Source organism: Musca autumnalis, unplaced genomic scaffold, assembly GCF_047663935.1.
Source record: "Musca autumnalis isolate F117 unplaced genomic scaffold, ASM4766393v1 scaffold_1, whole genome shotgun sequence".
Taxonomy (NCBI): Eukaryota; Metazoa; Arthropoda; class Insecta; order Diptera; family Muscidae; genus Musca; species Musca autumnalis.
In genome coordinates, this window is record NW_027411644.1 from 294,566,129 (window position 1) to 294,585,811 (window position 19,683).

At 35.3% G+C, this 19,683-nt stretch overlaps 1 protein-coding gene across 2 annotated transcripts in view; it reads right to left on the reverse strand.

The window, feature by feature from the left end:
- LOC141389711 (collagen alpha chain CG42342-like) overlaps window positions 1-19,683 on the reverse strand; it is a 568,185-nt gene that overhangs the window by 407,947 nt on the left and 140,555 nt on the right. For both annotated transcript variants that reach the window (XM_073961631.1, XM_073961632.1), the window contains exon 3: window positions 5,376-7,946. In XM_073961631.1, coding sequence (XP_073817732.1) covers window positions 5,376-6,735 — 1,360 coding nt within the window. In that variant the 5' untranslated portion in view covers window positions 6,736-7,946. The remainder of the gene's footprint in view (window positions 1-5,375; window positions 7,947-19,683) is intronic.

Here is a 19,683-nt window from a genome sequence, read left to right on the forward strand (position 1 = left end):
GGCATAAAATAGAAAAAACCGAGTTTGAAAGCAACTCTTTTTTTAATTTTGATATATTTCGTTCCTCAAAAATATACTTAAAAAAATCGATTACGGCACTGTGAGTACATCAAAAAATCAACGACTGTGGTACTTACATATAGTACCTCTGATAGTTTTCCAAAAAAATTACTTAAAAATATCCAAAAAATATTCTTTAAAAAATCCACGATTGTCACACTGATGATTCTTCAACATAATTCTTTAAATAATCTACGATTGTGGCACTGATAACTCTTCAAAAATATTCTTTACAAAATCCACAATTGTGGCACAGATTATTCTTCAAAAGCATACTTAAAAAAATAAACGATTGTGGCACAGATAAAACCTCAAAAATATTTTTAAAAAAAAATCCGCAATTCTGTCACTGATAATTCTTAATAATATTCTTTAAAAAATCATCGATTGTGGCACTGATAATTCCTTAAAAATTTTCTTTAAAAAATCCACGATTTTGGTACAGATAATTCCTCAAAAATATTCTTTAAAATATCCACGATTGCGGCACTTATAGTGCGACAAAAATATTCTTTAAAAAATCCAGAATTGTGACACTGATAATTCTTCAAAAATATTCTTTAAAAAATCCACGATTGTGGCACTGATAATGCGTCAAAAATATTCTTTAAAAACTCCACGATTGCGGAACTGATAATGTGTCAAAAATATTCTATAAAAAATATCCTTTAAAAAATCCACGATTTTGGCACTGATAATTCTTGGAAATATTTTTTAAAAAAGTCTTCAAAAATACTGTTTTAAAAAATCCACGATTGTGGCACTGATAATTCTTCAATAATATTCTTTAAAAAATCCACAATTCTGGCACTGATAATTCTTAAAAAATATTCAATAAAAAAATCACGATTATGGCACCTATAATTCATCAAAAATATTCTTTAGGAATCCACGATTGTGGCACCGATTATTCTTCAAAAATATTTTTAAAAAATTCACAATTGTGGCACCGATAATTCTTGAAAAATATCCTTTAAAAAATCCACGAATTTGGCACTGATAATTCTTGAAAATATTCTTTAAATAAGTCTTCAAAAATATTATTTAAAAAATCCACGTTTGTGGCACTGATAATTCTTCAATAATATTCTTTAAAAAATCCACAATTCTAGCTCTGATAATTCATAAAAAATATCCTTTAAAAAATCCACGATTTTGACACTGATAATTCTAGAAAATATTATTTAAAAAAGTCTTCAAAAATATTGTTTTAAAAAATCCACAATTCTGGCACTGATATTTCTTAAAAAATATTCTGTAAAAAATTCATGATTGTGGCACTGATAATTCTTCAAAACATTTTTTTTAAATCCACGATTGTGGCACTGATAATTTATAAAAAATATCCTTTAAAAAATCCACGATTTTGGCACTAATAATTCTTGAAAATATTCTTTAAAAAAGTCTTCAAAAATATTATTTTAAAAAATCCACGATTGTGGCACTGATAATTCGTAAAAATATCCTTTAAAAACTCCACGATTGTGGCACTGATAATTCTTCAATAATATTCTTTAAAAATCCAAAATTCTGGCTCTGATAATTCTTAAAATATATTCTGTAAAAAATCCACTATTGTGGCACTTATATTTCATCAAAAATATTCATTAAAAAATACACGATTGTGGCACTGATAATTCGTCGAAAATATTTTTTAAAAAATACACGATTTTGCCACTGATTATTCTACACAAATATTTTTTAAAATTCCACAATTGTGGCACAGATTATTCTTCGAAAGCATTCTTTAAAAAATCAACGACTGTGGCACTGACAATACCTCAAAAATATTTTTTTTTAATATCCACGTTTGTGCCTCCGTTTATTCCTCAAAAATATTTTAAACAATTCACAATTCTGGCACTGATAATTCTTCAATAATATTCTTTAAAAAATAATCGATTGTGGCACTGATAATTCTTCAAAAATATTTTGAAAAAATTCACAATTGTGGCACAGATAATTCTTGAAAAATATCCTTTAAAAATCCACAATTTTGGCAATGATAATTCTTGAAAATATTATTTAAAAAATGTCTTCAAAAATTTTGTTTTTAAAAAATTCCCGATTGTTGCACTGATAATTCTTCAATAATATTCTTTAAAAATCCACAATTCAGGCACTGATAATTCTTCAAATATAATCTGTAAAAATCCACAATTCAGGCACTGATAATTCTTCAAATATAATCTGTAAAAATCCACGATTGCGGCACTGATTATTCCTCAAAAATATTCTTTAAAAAATCCACAATTGTGGCACTGATTATTCTTCAAAAATATTCTTTAAAAAATCCACGATTGTGGCACTAATAATTTTTCAAAATCTTTTTTTTAATCCACGATTGTGGCACTGATTCCTTTTCAAAAATATTCTTTTAAAAATCCACAATTGTGGCACCGACAATTCTTCAATTTTTTCTTTAAAAAATCATCGATTGTGGCACTGATAATTCTTGAATAATATTCTTTAAAAAAATCTACGATTGTGATACAGATAATTTTTAAAAATATTCTTTAAAAAATCCACGATTTTGGCACTGATAATACGTTAAAAATATTTTTTAAAAAATCCGCAATTGTTGCGGAGACTGTTCTTCAAAAATATTCTTTATAAAATCAAAGATTAAGTCACTGATAATTCTTCAAAAATCCACGATTGTTGCACTGAAAAATTCTTCAAAAATATTATTTCAAAAATGCGCGATTGTGTCACTGAAAATTCTTCAAAAATATTCATTAAACAATCCACGATTGTGGCGCTGATAGTTCTTCAAAAATATTCTTTAAACAATCAGCACTGATAATTCTTGAAAATAATTCTTAAAAATATCCACGATTGTGGCACTGATAATTCTTCAAAAATATTCTTTAAATAATTAACGACTGTGGTACTGATAAATCTACCAAAAATATTCTTTAAAAATCCATGATTATGGCAATGATATTTCTTCAAAAATATTATTCAACAATATTCTTTAAAAATCCACGATTGTGGCACAGATAATTTTTTTTTTTACAAATATTCTTTAAAAATCCACGATTATGGCACAGATAATTTTTTTTTTACAAATATTCTTTAAAAATCCACGATTATGGCACAGATAATTTTTTAACACATATTCTTTAAAAATCCACGATTGTGGCACAGATAATTTTTTTTAAAATATTCTTTAAAAATCCACGATTGTAGCACTGACAATTCTTGAAAAATATCCCTCAAATCCAAGATTGGGGCACTGTTAAAAATATTTTTAAAAAATCCAAGATTGTGACACTGTCAAAAATATTTTTTTTTTAAATCCACGATTGCGGCACTTATAATTCTTTAAAAATGTTCTTTAAAACTCGACGAATACGACGCTGATAGTACCTCAAAAAAATATTTTTTTGAAAAATACACCAAAAATTTTTTAACAGATCCAAGGTTATGGCGCAGATACTTTTTTTAAAAATGTTCTTTAAAAATCCACGATTGTAGCACTGACAATTCTTGAAAAATATCCTTCAAATCCAAGATTGTGGCACTGTTAAAAATATTTTTTAAAAAATCCACGATTGTTACACTGTTAAAAATATTTTTTTTAAATCCACGATTGCGGCACTCGTAATTCTTTAAAAATGTTCTTTAAAATTCGAAGAATACGACGCTGATAGTACCTAAAAAATATTTTTTTAAAAATCCACCAAATATTTTTTAACAAATCCACGATTATGGCGCTGATAGTACCTTACTTTTGTTGAAATGCCAATTCATATGGTGAAATGCTCACTACAACTCATATAAAAAATGGGTTGAACTACCGACTATTGAGATATCTCACTTATTTGACAACCTACGACAACCTAATTTTCATCAATGTGAAGGTGATCTTTTGTTCTTCCATTGACAGGCTTTGCTTTTGGAATACCCCTGATAGAAGCGAAGATATTCGCAAAGACTAAAACATTGAAATTTATTCCACATAAGTGTTTAGACCAAAATCAATCATCTTCTTCCCCTCTAGGACCCCCCGTCAACGTCTGTGACGCTCAGATCAAAATTGCGACATGTAGCGTGATTGCAATGTTTAGATGTGTTACAAACTTTTGGGTCGAAATCATATTATTATATCCACCCCGCATAGTGGTGTTGGGTATTAAAATACGATTTACTCCAATACCTCCATTATTACTTTAGTATCGCTTACTTCAATCGACTGGGAGATACCATTATTTCCTCAAACTCAGAAAGTTTGGCGACGATTTTATTATTTTGAATTTTGAGTAATATTTCCCCAATGTATGAACTTTCAAATTATCCAAAAGCTCAAATTTTATGGGGAAGGCAAATGTTTACTGTGTCAAACTTCAAATCATTTCACACATTAAAGAAAAATCCTATGGGGGAGGCATTTCTCACGCTTGTTTGGAATATTTCCATGGTAACGGCGGCTTGCACAATGCATTTCCTTTTGACAAACTGCACAAAAAGTGTTAATAGATTGAGGAGTTGCGACAACAAATCACCAGAACAACAACATTTCACCTGTCCACCGACCCAACCCTACCCTCTATTTTCTACGAAGCAATAATAAACAAATTAAAGATAAATATATTGTATTTCCCTTACGTGTCAACAGCACCAAAACTCTTTCTACACATAATGTTCTTGTTGTTGTTGTTATTGTGTTTTCTTGTTCAAACCTAACCACACGACTGACACATTTGTTAAATGTCAGCGCAAATGTTGCATGAAATGAAATGTGGTTAACCTCAAAGTTTAAACCAAGAAGGATGCCTTCTTATCAAAATAAAGCCACAGAATTGTGAAAACTAACGGTCAAGTCAGTGCTATGAGCGATGAAAGATAAGTTGGGCAGGTGTGAATGAATCTCAATCTAAAGACGAAGAAATTTAATATTTCAATCCCCCACACCCAATATTTAGAGCTGGCAAACTATCGATAGTCTGACTATAATTTTGATTGCTGTCGAAAAACAATGTTTACGTCGACCACTAAAACATGTTTTTTTGGGTTATTTGTGGCGAATTATTTGAAAAATATTCGTTTGTCCAGGTCCATACTAGAGTTATTTCAACTAAATAATTTTATGAAATTAGGCGTTGAGTTCCCCACTACAGCAATTTCATAAAATTACGTTAGTATGAAACTCGATCTAAAGGCCTGGGTACATAAGCTGCTTTGCCTGATTGCCTTGCTTTCCTGCTTAATTTTTGACATAATAAAAATTAAAGAATAAAGGAGGCCGAGCAAATTTCGAACTGGGTTGCCCTTTTCTTTAGTGTTTTAATAAAAATTCTCTTTGAACTTACCTGGTGGACATCCACATTCTTGGAACGAATTCAAACGTTGTTCATGTGATGAGGTAGCGGAGCCGCCACCCATTCCCGAGCCACCGCCCGTTTGTCTCCTACTATGCTGACGCCGGCTAATTTGTAGCTGTGAAACATCTCTTCGCAAACGATGCAATTCTCCTACTTGTCGTGTCAGTAGACGCACGGCCTGTGTTACATCTTTGGCATTATCCAAATTGAGAATAGAACTTAAACCCCGCTCACGTAAACCATGTCGCGCCACCGAATATTGCGAGGCCACCGAATAATCCGTTGCATCATCCAAAATACTGTCGCTATCTTCAAATTCATCATCCAAGTCATCACCTTCATCATCTGCGGTGACATCTTCTTGGCTATTGACTAACCTGGCCATGGTGGCCTTATGTGAACGTTGCTGTTGATATTGTTGCTCATCCTCCTGCCGTTGTAAATCGGCATTGACCTGTTGTAATTGTTGTTGTTGTAGGCGTAATTGCATTTCCACATCGCCAAGACGTTCTTCTAATTGCAGTAAGTGGCGCAGTGAGTGTTCCACATGGGTTTGTCGTATATTGCCATACAGTGAGAAACCCAGGGAGCTAAGGCAAATTAAGAAGAAGAATAAGTGGAGCAGTGATAGGGAGGCAGATTTCGCTGATGTATGCGGTTTAGAAGTGTCACTGGTGCTGTTGTTGCTGCTCTTGTTCTTGTGGTTTGCTGACGAGGAGGACGTTGATAAAGGTGTAGAGGCAATTAGCGTTTTAAGATGGAATGATGCAGGTGGTTTTACTATCGTTGTTGTAGAACTGCTGGTGCTGCCCGGAATTTGGCTTCTTAAGGCAGTTGCAGTAGTTGTTGGTTTTGTGGGTTCTGTTGTGGTTTTTATGTTTGGTAGGTGAGAAGAAGGCTGTGATGTTGTTGTTGGAGCTTTGGATGCAACTAAGGAAGGATTTCTTTTGTGATGATGTAATTGTTGTTGTTGTTGCTGCTGCGGCTGTTGATTAAATCCTTCAAGGCGACTAGTTTGTGCATTTGACATTTGTGGTGATAGACTGCTGCTGTCGCTCTCCTTCAAATGTTGATGCGTTTGATTTGGTTGTGACATTTTCTTGCTGCTATTATTGTCCTGATATGTTTTTATTGTTGTTGTTGTCGTTTTAGCACTGTGATCATTGTTTTGATTATGCTGATGATACTGCTGGGCTGCACTTGATTCGCCGTTTGTTGTTAAACCCAACATATTGTCGTTGGGATTGTTGTTGTTGCCGGCTGTTGGCACTGTTGTTGATGCTGTCCGTATGGAATTTATTGCAGCATTGGGTGTTGTCGTCTCATCACCCAAATCTTTTTTTCTCATGACTGCTGCTCTTGTTGTGGATTTCTAATTTTGTCTTATGTCCGTCTAATCCTTGACAATATTTCGTCCCTATTCAAGTAGAGTGCCTGTGTTTGTGCGGCGGCAACGGCTTTTGTTTGCAGGGAGCCTTTTGTTATTTTGACTCTTTTGTTTGTTTTTTTTTTCTTGATTTCTTGTGAGGTAATTGTTTTTTATCCTGTTGTGACAACGTTGTCTTTTAGTTAACGATGTTCTTTTTGCTGAGAATGACGACGATGCTGCTGCTGCTGCTGTCAAATCATGCAAAAGTAAACCGAATGTAAACGATAGACCGATAGACCGAACGGTTTGAGGGCATTACACGGACTGGCTAGAGAATGGCCCTTTACGTAGCAGAGTGAGAGCGTTGTTGTTGGCGTGTATATGTGTGCGTGTGAGTGTTTTTGTAATGAAAACAACTCAAAAGGGGAAGGGAGTGGGAGAGAAAAAGAGAATGTAAGAAAAAAGAGGAAAAACTAACAAACTCTTGTGGAAATGGATTTTCAGCAGCAATTGATTTTCCCTCTTCAGCTTCTCTCTTTCCACAATTTAGAGTGGTTTTCTCTTCAATAATTCAGGTAGTGAGAGGGGAGAGTGTGTGTGAGTGTTTTTTTTTGTTCTAAGAAATCAACCGGCCTTTAGTATGTTTGTTGGGTTGTTGTTGATTTTTTTTCCCCATAAATCTTGGCTAAACATTGATGAGCACTTCTCATCAAAAAACTTCTAACATGGTACAAGGGAAACCATGGTAATGCATGCTGCTGCTGGTGGTAAGAACTATCAAATTGCTTTACACAACATCCTGTAGAAGCTGTAGTTGATTTTTTGCCTTAGTCTGGTTTCGTTTCAAATCCTTTGTTTTATTTTTTGCTCTGCTATTCTTGTTACCAATACTGATGACTGCTGTTGGTTGGCTGTCTGACACTTATCATCGGTTGTGTCCTGGTATAGCCGGTTTTTGCTTTCGTTTGAATTTTGCCTTCTTCTTTGCACAGTTTGTGTTTATTTATGTTTCGCCAAAGTGTTAGCGTTTCTTGTAACTTCTTAAACAAACAACAACTTTGTTTTTTTTATGTTTGAAATTTTGTCACTTTCAGTATTGGCTGCTGTTGTGTTGATTTTTTACCTCCTTTAGATGTCTGGTTTCATCTGTCCTCTTTAATTTAAGACCAGTTCAATTATTCCGTTAAAATCTGCAAGAGAAAAAACATTTTTTTAATAAAAAAATATAAAAGTGAATGATTGGGATTAAGCTGGTTAAATAACAAAACACAAAAAAATCGTGGGTTCGATTCTCCAGCCAGTGAACATCAAATTTTAAACGGTGGCAAAACACCCCTCAGTAATGTTTGCGATATTTCCTGAGTATTTTCAGCCATGTGATAGGGCGAAGAGAAGAGTGTTACGTCGCATTAGACCTCTTACTGCCGAGAATGAACCACCACAGTTTACAATGGATAATGATCAATCCCACGGCAGCGGCTTCTTTCGTACCGGATTGACCAGGAACCATAGTGTTTCGGCCAGCGGCTGCTAACTCAGCATTAAACTTATGCTTCTACGTAGGTTTAAATGCTGCTACAACAACAACAATAGATGATGTTGCGAATGCCATAAGGAACGCTAAATCATCCAAAGCGTTGGGCTCTGACGGAATTTCCATGGTACTGTTGAAACAGCTAGATGAGCCGGGAGTGGAGTATCTCACTAAAGTTCTCAACCTGACGCTAGCCACCCTTATAGTTCCCGAAGTCTGGAAAATGGGCAGGGTGGTCCCGCTACTGAAGCCAGGCAAGGATGCCAGCAAAGGTGAATTTTACAGGCCGATTTCGCTTTTGTCACCTGTAGCGAAGACCCTTGAGGCCTTAGTCCTCCCCAGCATTAGAAATAGCTATCAATTTGCCGATCATCAGTAAGCAGCACAGCACGACAACAGCGCTGCACGTCAGCTCCACACATATTTGTCGAGGACTCAACCAGGAGCGGCCGTGTGATAGAACAGTGATGGTGGCGCTTGACTTATCAAAAGCCTTTGATATTGTCAAGCAATCCACGCAGTTCGAGGACATCGAGCAGACAAACCTCCGGCCAAGTCTGAAACGTTGGGTAATCAACTATATGTGTGGTCGCCACATAAGACTATGTGGAATTCAGCAACAAGAAATCCAAGCTCCGTAGAGTGAAACAGGGAGTTCCCCAACGAGGGGTGATATCTCCGGAACTGTTTAACCTCTACCTTTCCTGTATTCCGCCTCCTCCATACGGCATTGAGATCGTAACGTATGCGGATGATTGTACGATCCTGGCGTCAGGTACCTACCCTGATGACATCTCCTATATAACCGATCTTACCACCTTTTTCCACGCTAGGAATATGCAGATATCCGCACTACATCGAAGGCCACTCTGTTCTTCACATTGACGACGTAGTATAGAAGAGAGTTGAATATCAGGGTCGATGGTAGCAGAATTCCGACCACAAACTGCCCCAAAATTCTAGGGGTCACATTCGACACCACTTTCACGTCGTCCGCGCATGCCACAGCTATCTGCGATAAACTGAAATGTAGGAAAAAGGCCCTCAAGTCCCCAGCTGTCAGCAATTGGGGTGCAGATAAAGAAACCTTGTTGACCACGTATAAAGCGATAGATCGGTCTGTGGTAAGCTATGCGGCGCCAGTTTGGTCCCCGAATTTATGTGACACGCAGTGGGATAAGATTTAAATTTGTCAGAACGCCGCCATGAGAACAGCAACAAACCTCAAATCTAACGGTGGACCATCTACATGAGGAGGCAAAAATTCTTCCAGTACGACAACATAATGAGATGCTATCGTTGCAGTACTTGCTCGGGTGTTATCGTGAGAGTCATCCCAATCACCATCTGCTGGCCACCGATACACCCAGGCATATCAAGAAGGATATTCATGTTCTAGAGACGGAGGTCCAACAATATAGGAGAGAACCTCTAGATCAACAGGAATATCAGGCAGGTTTGAACAGCATTCACACGGACACAGTTGCTAAGACCATAAGCAATTGTTGTGTGAATGCAGCTGAAGGGCGTCAGCTGCCACGACAAACCAGAGTAGTTTTGACTCAATTACGCTCGGGATATTGCAGTCGCCTAAATTTCTATTGGGCGGAAATCGATCGCACACGTGCAACCATGGGCCCGCACGATACTAGGCACCTATTCAACTGTCTAGCCAAGCCTACTCATCTGACTCCAGTGGATCTGTGGTTACATCCCATCGAAATAGCCACCTTCCTCGAACTGGAGATAGACCCAGAGCCAGATTGAACAGGAGAACGAACATACAAACATAATAATAAAACACTGTTACAGCAACAACAACAACAACTAAACTAAATAAGAAATTCTTTATAAACAACTTAAATGTCTAGATTGAAGTGTTCCCTGATGAACAAATTTATTTAAAACAGAAAAAATATGTCGCATTAACTTTAACTAACAGAAAGAAAGCACATTTTTCATTATTTTCCCCAAAAACAGTTTTTTCCATGAAATATACAGACTCTTAGTAAGCAGCCAAATAGTATCTTTCTTAATTGGATTATTTACAGAGGTGCCATGTATAAAATGTTAATTTCATTAAGAATTCTGCTATTTAAAATCTTTTTCACTTTTTTTTAATTGCTTCATTTTAAAAACTAAATTTTGATTAGATGGATCTACAAAGAGAAAAGGTTATTTCATTGCAATTTAAATGTCATATTTGCTCCTAAAAGTGTTTGTAAAAAAGTTCGAAATGAAAATAAATAATGGAAACCAATATATAAGGTTATAGTGTTAAAACTGTTCCAGTAACAAAGCCAACTAGAAAAGGCCATCAGCATTTGCCTCTTAAGTCAATAATACAATCTTTAAATATTTAAACATCGTACTAGAATTTAATAGACAAGCATAGTTCTTTGAAGGCCAACAAACTTAAGATTTAACCTCGTCCCTCACTCTCCTCTCATTAATTAGTAACCTCTTTCAAAAAATCCTTGCCTTGAAACTAATTTCAAAGTTTCCTCTATTGTTGCTGTAAAATATTTTTTGCATCATAGTTTATGTGCTACAAATCCCCCCAAGACATTGAATTTCATTTAGCAAAGTTTTCTTTTAACATGACAAAGTTCAAACACACACATACCCCCAACACAACACAACCCAGAAACCCAAAACCAACCATTAACAAAATAGTTTTTGTTTAAAAATCATTACATTTCCATTGCCTTTGCATCTATGTATGTGTCTGTCTGGGTTCTTTCTTTCTGACTAGTTGTCTGTGTATACATATATGGTCTGTTCCTTTACCCAGCAAAAATACTCATTACAAATTGGCCTACTTTCTCATTATTTTAACACGGGCATGTCATAGGGAGTAAGTACTTATTTTTTGGCACTTAAAAGTAAATAAACAAGTACTTAAATAAGTAGTTACGACTTGAAGTAACCAGGGAGTAACTACTTATTTATCTACTTTTTAGTGGCCAAAAAATAAGTACTTACTCCCTATGACATGCCCGTGTTAAAATAATGAGAATGTAGGCCAATTTGTAATGAGTATTTTTGCTGGGTACTTTTGAAAGTGGTAAAACCGGCAAAAGTAGCAAAAGTTGTAATCTCCTTCCATATGAATTGTATGGTGTCTGAAATAAAGGAACGCTTTTCGAGTAAAAAAATGTAAAACTAGAAGATTCTTGCACGTAAAGGAACAGAGCTATAGTTGTTCTTGTTACTTTAGGATGCATTAATTATAAGCGTTAAATTAAATACACACAATGCCTTTTAGCTTAACACATAAAAACTTAATTCAATTTTTCAAGCAGAATTTACTGCATAGAAAAAGATTTTGAGAATTTTAAGAAATGGCAAACATTGCAGGAGAAGTAAAAAATCGGGATGCGGAACTGGAAATCAAGAATAAGAAAAGTAAAAGGAAATAAACAATAGAAAAAAGAGTTCAACAAAATGTTGCACCAATTTGTAAATTAAGAAAAACGGCTTCACTTGTTCCTTCTGAAGTTGTGATAGATTGAAAAGAAATTAAACAAATGAATGGGAAAATAAGTTAAAAAGAAAATACAGTGAAACCTTGAAAGTAACTGACATACGACCACAAAGGAACAGAAAATTACATACGACCATTATAGAGTCTTTATAGACGACCTAAATGGCGTCTTTATAAACGACCTGAAGGGCGAGTCTTTACAGACGACCAGAATGATTTTTTTGCAGACAGCCAGAAGGCAGTCTTTATAGGCGACCAGAAAAAGTGTTTAGAGACGACGTAAAGACGTCATTAAAGACGTCCTTAAGGTCGTCTATAAATACGTCCTTATGGTCGTCTATAAAGACGTCCTTAAGGTCGTCTATAAAGACGTCCTAAAGGTCATCTATAAGGACGTCCTTAAGGTCGTCTATAAAGACGTCCTTAATGTCGTCTGTAAAGACGTCCTTAAGACTGCCTACTGGCTGGCGAAGTCTTTACTTTCCTCTATAAAGACGTCCTTACTTTCCTCTATAAAGACGTCCCTAAGGTCGTCTATAAAGACGTCCTTAAGGTCGTCTATAAAGACGTCCTTAAGGTCGTCTATAAAGACGTCTTTAAGGTCGTCTATAAAGACGTCTTTAAGGTCATCTATAAAGACGTCTTTAAGGTCATCTATAAAGACGTCTTTAAGGTCATCTATAAAGACGTCCTTAAGGTCGTCTATAAAGACGTCTTTATGGTCATCTATAAAGACGTACTTAAGGTCGTCTATAAAGACGTCGTTAATGTCGTCTGTAAAGACGTCCTTAAGACTGCCTTCTGGCTGGCGAAGTCCTTACTTTCCTCTATAAAGACGACTAACTTTCCTCTATAAAGACGTCCTTAATGTCGTCTATAAAGACGTCCTTAAGGTCGTCTATAAAGACGTCCTTAAGGTCGTCTCTAAAGACGTTCTTAAGGTCGTCTATAACGACTATTTCTGGTCGTCTATAAAGACTGCCTACTGGCTAAGTCCTTACTTTCCTCTATAAAGACGTCCTTAAGGTCGTCTCTAAAGACGTCCCATACGTCTATAAAGACGTCCTTAAGGTCGTATATAAAGACGACTTTAAAAGACGTCCTTAAGGTCGTCTATAAAGACGTCCTTAAGGTCGTATATAAAGACGACTTTAAAAGACGTCCTTAAGGTCGTCTATATGGATGTACTTAAGGTCGTCTATAAAGACGTCCTTAAGGTCTTCTATAAAGACATCCTTATGGTCGTCTATAAAGACGTCCTTAGGGTCGTCTATAAAGACGTCTTAAAGGTCATCTATAAAGACGTCCTTAAGGTCGTCTATAAAGACGTCCTTAATGTCGTCTGTAAAGACGTCCTTAAGACTGCCTTCTGGCTGGCGAAGTCTTTACTTTCCTCTATAAAGACGGCTGGCGAACTCCTTACTTTCCTCTATAAAGACGTCCTTAATATCGTCTATAAAGACGTCCTTAAGGTCGTCTCTAAAGGCGTCCTTAATGTCGTCTATAAAGACGTCCTTAAGGTCGTCTATAAAGACGTTCTTAAGGTCGTCTATATAGACGTCCTTAAGGTCGTCTATAAAGACGTTCTTAAGGTCGTCTATAAAGACGTCCTTAAGGTCGTCTATAAAGACGTTCTTAAGGTCGTCTATAAAGACGTTCTTAAGGTCGTCTATAAAGACGTTCTTAAGGTCGTCTATAAAGACGTTCTTAAGGTAGTCTATAAAGACTTTTTCTGATCGTCTATAAATACTGCCTACTGGCTAAGTCCTTACTTTCCTCTATAAAGACGTCCTTAAGGTCGTCTATAAAGACGTCCCATACGTCTATAGAGACGTCCTTAAGGTCGTATATAAAGACAACTTTAAAAGACGTCCTTAAGGTCGTCTATAAAGACGTCCTTAAGGTCGTCTATAAAGAAGTCTGTAAGGTCGTCTATAAAGACGTCCTTAAGGTCGTCTATAAAGACGTTCTTAAGGTCGTCTATAAAGACGTTCTTAAGGTCGTCTATAAAGACGTCCTTAAGGTCGTCTATAAAGACGTTCTTAAGGTCGTCTATAACGACTTTTTCTGGTCGTCTATAAAGACTGCCTACTGGTTAAGTCCTTACTTTCCTCTATAAAGACGTCCTTAAGGTCGTCTATAAAGACGTCCCATAGGTCTATAAAGACGTCCTTAAGGTCGTATATAAAGACAACTTTAAAAGACGTCCTTAGGGTCGTCTATAAAGACGTCCTTAAGGTCGTCTATAAAGACGTCCTTAAGGTCGTCTATTATGACATATTTTAAGGGCATCTTTATAGCCGACCTGAATGGCGTCTTTATCAAGGACGTGAGGTAACAATTTTGGTCCTTATTGCAACACTATGTTTTTTTCGTAGCGAAGTCCATACTTTCTGTACAAATACGATTTCTGTGTTATCTAAACTCTTTTTAATTTCTGTAAGAAAGATTTTTCAATGTCCTTGCAAAAAAACAAACAACCCGAACTAATGACATTTTGATAAAAATAAATTTAATCAAAATCATGCTATATACTAGGGAATCTTGTTTGGTTTTAGTTTTCCTTCTTTTTACGTTACAGTCTAAAGAAAGAAATTTCACACACACCGATACAACATCTATCTGGGGTCATTGTTGCCTCTTGTTGAACAGCAACAGTTCTTGTCTAAGTGCCGGTCGTCTAGTGATACTAGCGTGCAGTATTCCTAATAGTGAATGACTGCTGCAACAGCGTTGACGGCAGCAGCATCCAACAGCTGTAGCAGTAGTTGTAGAAGTAGTAATAGCTCATTTCAATGACTACAAGAGTTAAGGTAAGGACTGAGTAATATCATCTTGTCTAGTCAAGTCTCGTAAAGTTGAACAAGTCTCGACGTCTCATTTGAGTTGTTGTACATATAGTTATCCTTGTAGCATGTTAAAACAAAATAATAAAAACAAAAAGTATAAAGAACAACTAACATACCAACACAATAGCAAATTTGCCGCTCATGTTTTATGGTAAAAAAGTAAATGAATGACGACTTGGCTGGCTGGATGGATGGTAGGCAATGGTGCACAAGAAGAGAATGCTATTTTGGGTTTTTGTATGGGAAAGAGAGTTGTAGTTAACTTTTTCGTAAAGACGCGTGCATGGCTGATGGTAGGCAACCAGAGAGGGTTTAAGAGGAGTGTGAAAGTGGAGTTTCTTGCTGTTTTTTAACAAAAACTACTTCTACAACTACATTATCCTTTAGAATCTCTCATACTCATTCATTATCCTGCACCCAAACAGACATACACTATTCACACATAAACATTTCAAATGAACACACAGAACTTTCTTCTTTCTCTCTTTTCAGACGGTTATATTGTTGTAGTTTTTAATTTGTTGTTGAGTTTTTTTTTTGTTTCTGTTGGAGGGGTATAATGAGATAAAGGAGGGGTGGAAGAGGGATTAGTGAAGAGAGGCGGAAATTTCACCCATGAGAGGAGGGAAAAAGAGCTCTCCCATGGAATCTTGAAATTCAAGTGGTATTGTTTGTTTATTTAACACAATAAATCAAACTACAGCCAAAAGATGAAACTCAGAGTGACATTGAAATTCAGTCAACTTAAAAATGCATAGAAAAACCACTCAAGGGAGAGAATACAGTTTTTTTTTTTTTTTTTTGAAGTAGATGTAAAAATATTTGTTCCAGACATTTGTAATTTTACTGTTGCGACGTCTAGACCTTTTACACACTGTGCTTGTTACAATAGTTGTTCACAATCGTGTCCCTACATCTATTAAATTTTTAAAAATTAAAAAAAATATTTACCAACAAATACGTATTTTTTCAGGAATGAAATAACTTAAGGACTTACAGAGAGGATATTAGTTTGTGGAGAATATAAAAAAATAAATTGCTACATCTTCGAATCACCTCAATAGGAAAACATACAAAAAGCGGAACTATATCGACTATCCGGCTAAATACTTAAAGCACTCAAATAAACTCTTTTAAAAATTGGAACTATTTTAACACTTGTACCGTCGTTAACAAAATATGAACGAATTTGTTCAACCTAATAAGCGCTAATTTGTATAAATGACAGACAATACAAGAAATCCAAATCGATATTGATGTGATAAATCTTTTATGATCAAAATTATGCCCAAAAAGAGAACAATGTTTTGCCAAAGAAATATTAATAAGTTATTGTTATTATTATTGTTATTGTTATAAGACGGTCCACAGCAGTTGGATATATGTACATGTGTTTGGAGTACGTTCACTTCTCTCTGCCACACGTTTTGCCGTCGGTTAATTTGTACATCAAGGACATTAAATGTAAACAGCTTCCTCCAAGGGTCATATTTAGGCATGTGGAAGTGATCATATTCTACCAAGCAATGAAATAATCATAGGCGAATGGATGCATAGACAACAAAATTTGTTCGTATTATCTTCGAAAGAATTTTGTACTCTAATTACCAGCTACAAAATTATCGAAATTGTATGAAATTACGTGAAAAAAAACCTATTGTAATAATTATTGTTGACCTTTGTACTTTTATTATCTTCTTATAATTTCGTTTGACTCGAAATCATGTGAAAAATAATAAACAAGATTTTGTTTTTGATTTTTGATAGTTATTTTTCCAATATTTCGATCATATCAAAATCAACAAAATCTTCCTTTTTATTTTTCACCTGACCTCGAGCCAAACGAAATTATAAGAAGATAATAAAAATAAAAAACATCAATTCCATAAAAAAAAAAACAAAAATACAAACACATTAACGATTTTTGGTACATGGGTTAAGAAAAAACTCCTGTTTTACAAAATTGGATGCTGCGCCCAAAAGCTATGAGTTTTTTTTTTTTTAAGTCAAAAAATAAATTTTTTGTTGTGATTAGAAATATATGTATAAATCGTTAACAGGTTTCTTAAATTTATTTTCGTGGAAAATAAAAAAATATTGAACAAATCTTGGGGTAAATTTAAATGAGAGACCAAAAGGTTCGGTTTCATATTATAGCCGCGTACAGTGGTCGAAATCACTCAGCTAGCGGCGCGAACTTAATAACTTGCAAAGAATGGAGATATGTTTCTAAAATTTTGCACAAACGTAGTATATGCCCGTGGGTAATAATGGACTAAATATGAACAACATCGGCTAAAATTTTGGTAAAGCTCCAATATAACGGTACCTCATGATTAGACAGCGGAATTTTATGCAACTCCTATTTTTGGTTCGATTCATGTCAAATTTTGGAACTAGGCATATTTTTGGCTTCTGATTCAATTGCAATCGAAACATATGTCATATGCAAAATGCATACATTTTCCATATGCAAAAATATTTACAAATTTTCTTATGCAACAAATATTTCAATAAAAGGTACAAAAATGTTTGTATGTACAATTTTTCTGTTTAAAATTCTTTTCAGACATGTCAATAAAAAAGAGAAATGAATAACCATAGCCTCAACCTTCAAAAGACCGAAAACCGGGAGGTATCGTTCTATGGGGGCTATATGAAGGCCTGAACCTAAACCTACAAATTTTAGGGGGAAAGTTGTTTACCCCCTAGGAAGACTTAATACCAAATTTCAGCCATTTTGGCGGGATATTGAGGCCACAACCTTCAAAATACCGAAAATCGGGAGGTACCGTACTATGGGGCTATATGAGGTCGTGGACCTATACCGACAAAATTTAGCTGGAAAGTTTCATACCCTAAAGGAAGGCCTGAACCTAAACCGACAAATGTTAGGAGGAAATTTGTTTACCCCCAAGGAAGACTTAATACCAAATTTCAGCCATTTTGGCGGGATATTGAGACCACAACCTTCAAAATACCGGAAATCGGGAGGTACCGTACTATGGGGGCTATATAAAGTCATGGACATATACCGACAAAATTCAGGTGGATAGTTTTATACCCTGAAGGAAGACTTAATACCAAATTTCAGTCATTTTGGAGGGGTATTGAGGCCACAACCTTCAAAATACCAGAAATCCGGAGGTACCGTACTATGGGGGCTATATGAAGACGTGGACCTATACTGACAAAATTCAGGTGCAAAGTTTTATACCCTAAAGGAAGACTTAATACGAAATTTCAGCCATTTTGGAGGGGTATTGAGGCCACAACCTTCAAAATACCAGAATTCCGGAGGTACCGTTCTATGGGGGCTAGGTGGAAAGTTTTACACTCCCAACGAAGACTTTATACAAAATGTCAGCCATTTAAGTGTGATGTTGAGGCCACAACCTTCAAAATATCGGGAGGTACCGTTCTATGAGGGCTATATGAAGACGTGGACCCATGCGGACAAATTTCAGGTGTAAAGTTGCACACCCCTCACAAAGACTTGATACCACATTTTAGCCATTTAGGTGGGATTTTTAGACCACAAACCTTTGTATATATTTTTGTATATGGTTTTGCATATGCTCATTTTATGCAAATATGTAGAAATATGTCAAAATATGCAAGATATTCAAAATATGCAAACTTTTCTGGACCTAGTTCGTTTTATTTTGTGATAAAACGAGTTTCTGTCTAATCTTTCTAATTTCTCTACGTCCATCCTAACCATATATGTATGTATACATTTGCATAGGATTCCGCTGTCTACTCATGATATTCGGTATATTGAGGATTTAAGCAATTCTGTCCCTCCAATTTAGTTGCAATTTGGTACTTAGGGTTTTTAGTGGTCACTAAACCTTTCCACCAAAAATGTTGGGCATACATTGTCCACGTTTGGGTATAGGCCAATTTTTAGGTACCTCCCGAATTTCAGTATTTTGGGAGATTTAAGCTACATTTTTTGCCCAAATTAGGTTTAATATTTGGAGTACCCAGTGGACACAAACATTCTCCACCAAAAATTGTGCACATTGGTTTTGATATTGCCTCCATATAACGGTAGCTCCCAATATTTGGTATTTTAAGGATTTTGCCCCCATTTTCAGACAAAAAAGCTGAACTTTGGCTTTGGAGGTTCTCTGCGGTTATACATCTTCTCCACCAAAAATTGTGAACATAGGTCAACGTGTTGATATAGCCCCCATATAACTGTACCGCCCGATTTTTTGTATTTTGAGGATTTAAGATACATTTTCCATGCATTTATTAGCTAGATTTGGGGCTACACGCAGAGAAAAAATATTTTTCGCTTTTGTTGGAACAAAAATATATGTTTTGGTTCCAAAAATGTATTTGTTTTGTTCAAACATTGTAATCCAAATCCAAAAATACAATCTTTTGTTCCAAACATAGAAAACAAAAACAACTTTCGAATTTCCGCAATATTGTTAAAATCGTTAACAATACCGATTGTAGGAACTATCACAATCTAATTTTGTTTACAAAAAGTATTGTCAATACAGAAAACCAGCCCAGAAATTTTTGATTTGAGTGCATATACTTCTCATATACACTTTTCGCATAACTTGGATATAAATGTCGCGTATAATATTGCAATCATTGATGAACACAATACATGGTTTGCTGCATTGGCTGGCAACAAAGACAAACAAAAAGCCACAAGAACCCACCACAACATAAGGAATAATTAAACACCATAACAAACATGAAAAGGAAAGAAGAATGAAACAAAACAGAAACAAATAAAAACAAGAGTCTCACAAGTACATACACACAAAAACAAAGGTAAAGGCAGCATGTCATACAAACACACCACAACTCACCAAAATTGTTTTTTCAACACGGCATCGAATAGCGAGAGAAGAGAAACAAATTTTCGAAGAAAAGAGAGAAATATTGTTCAGTTGACACAAACTATTTTTGGATTTACAATACTACATGAGGAATCCAACAATATGTTAACAATACATATTTTGCTCTTGGAATATTGTTGGATCAAACATATTTTTTTCTCTGCGTGTAATTGCCGCCAAAAGTTG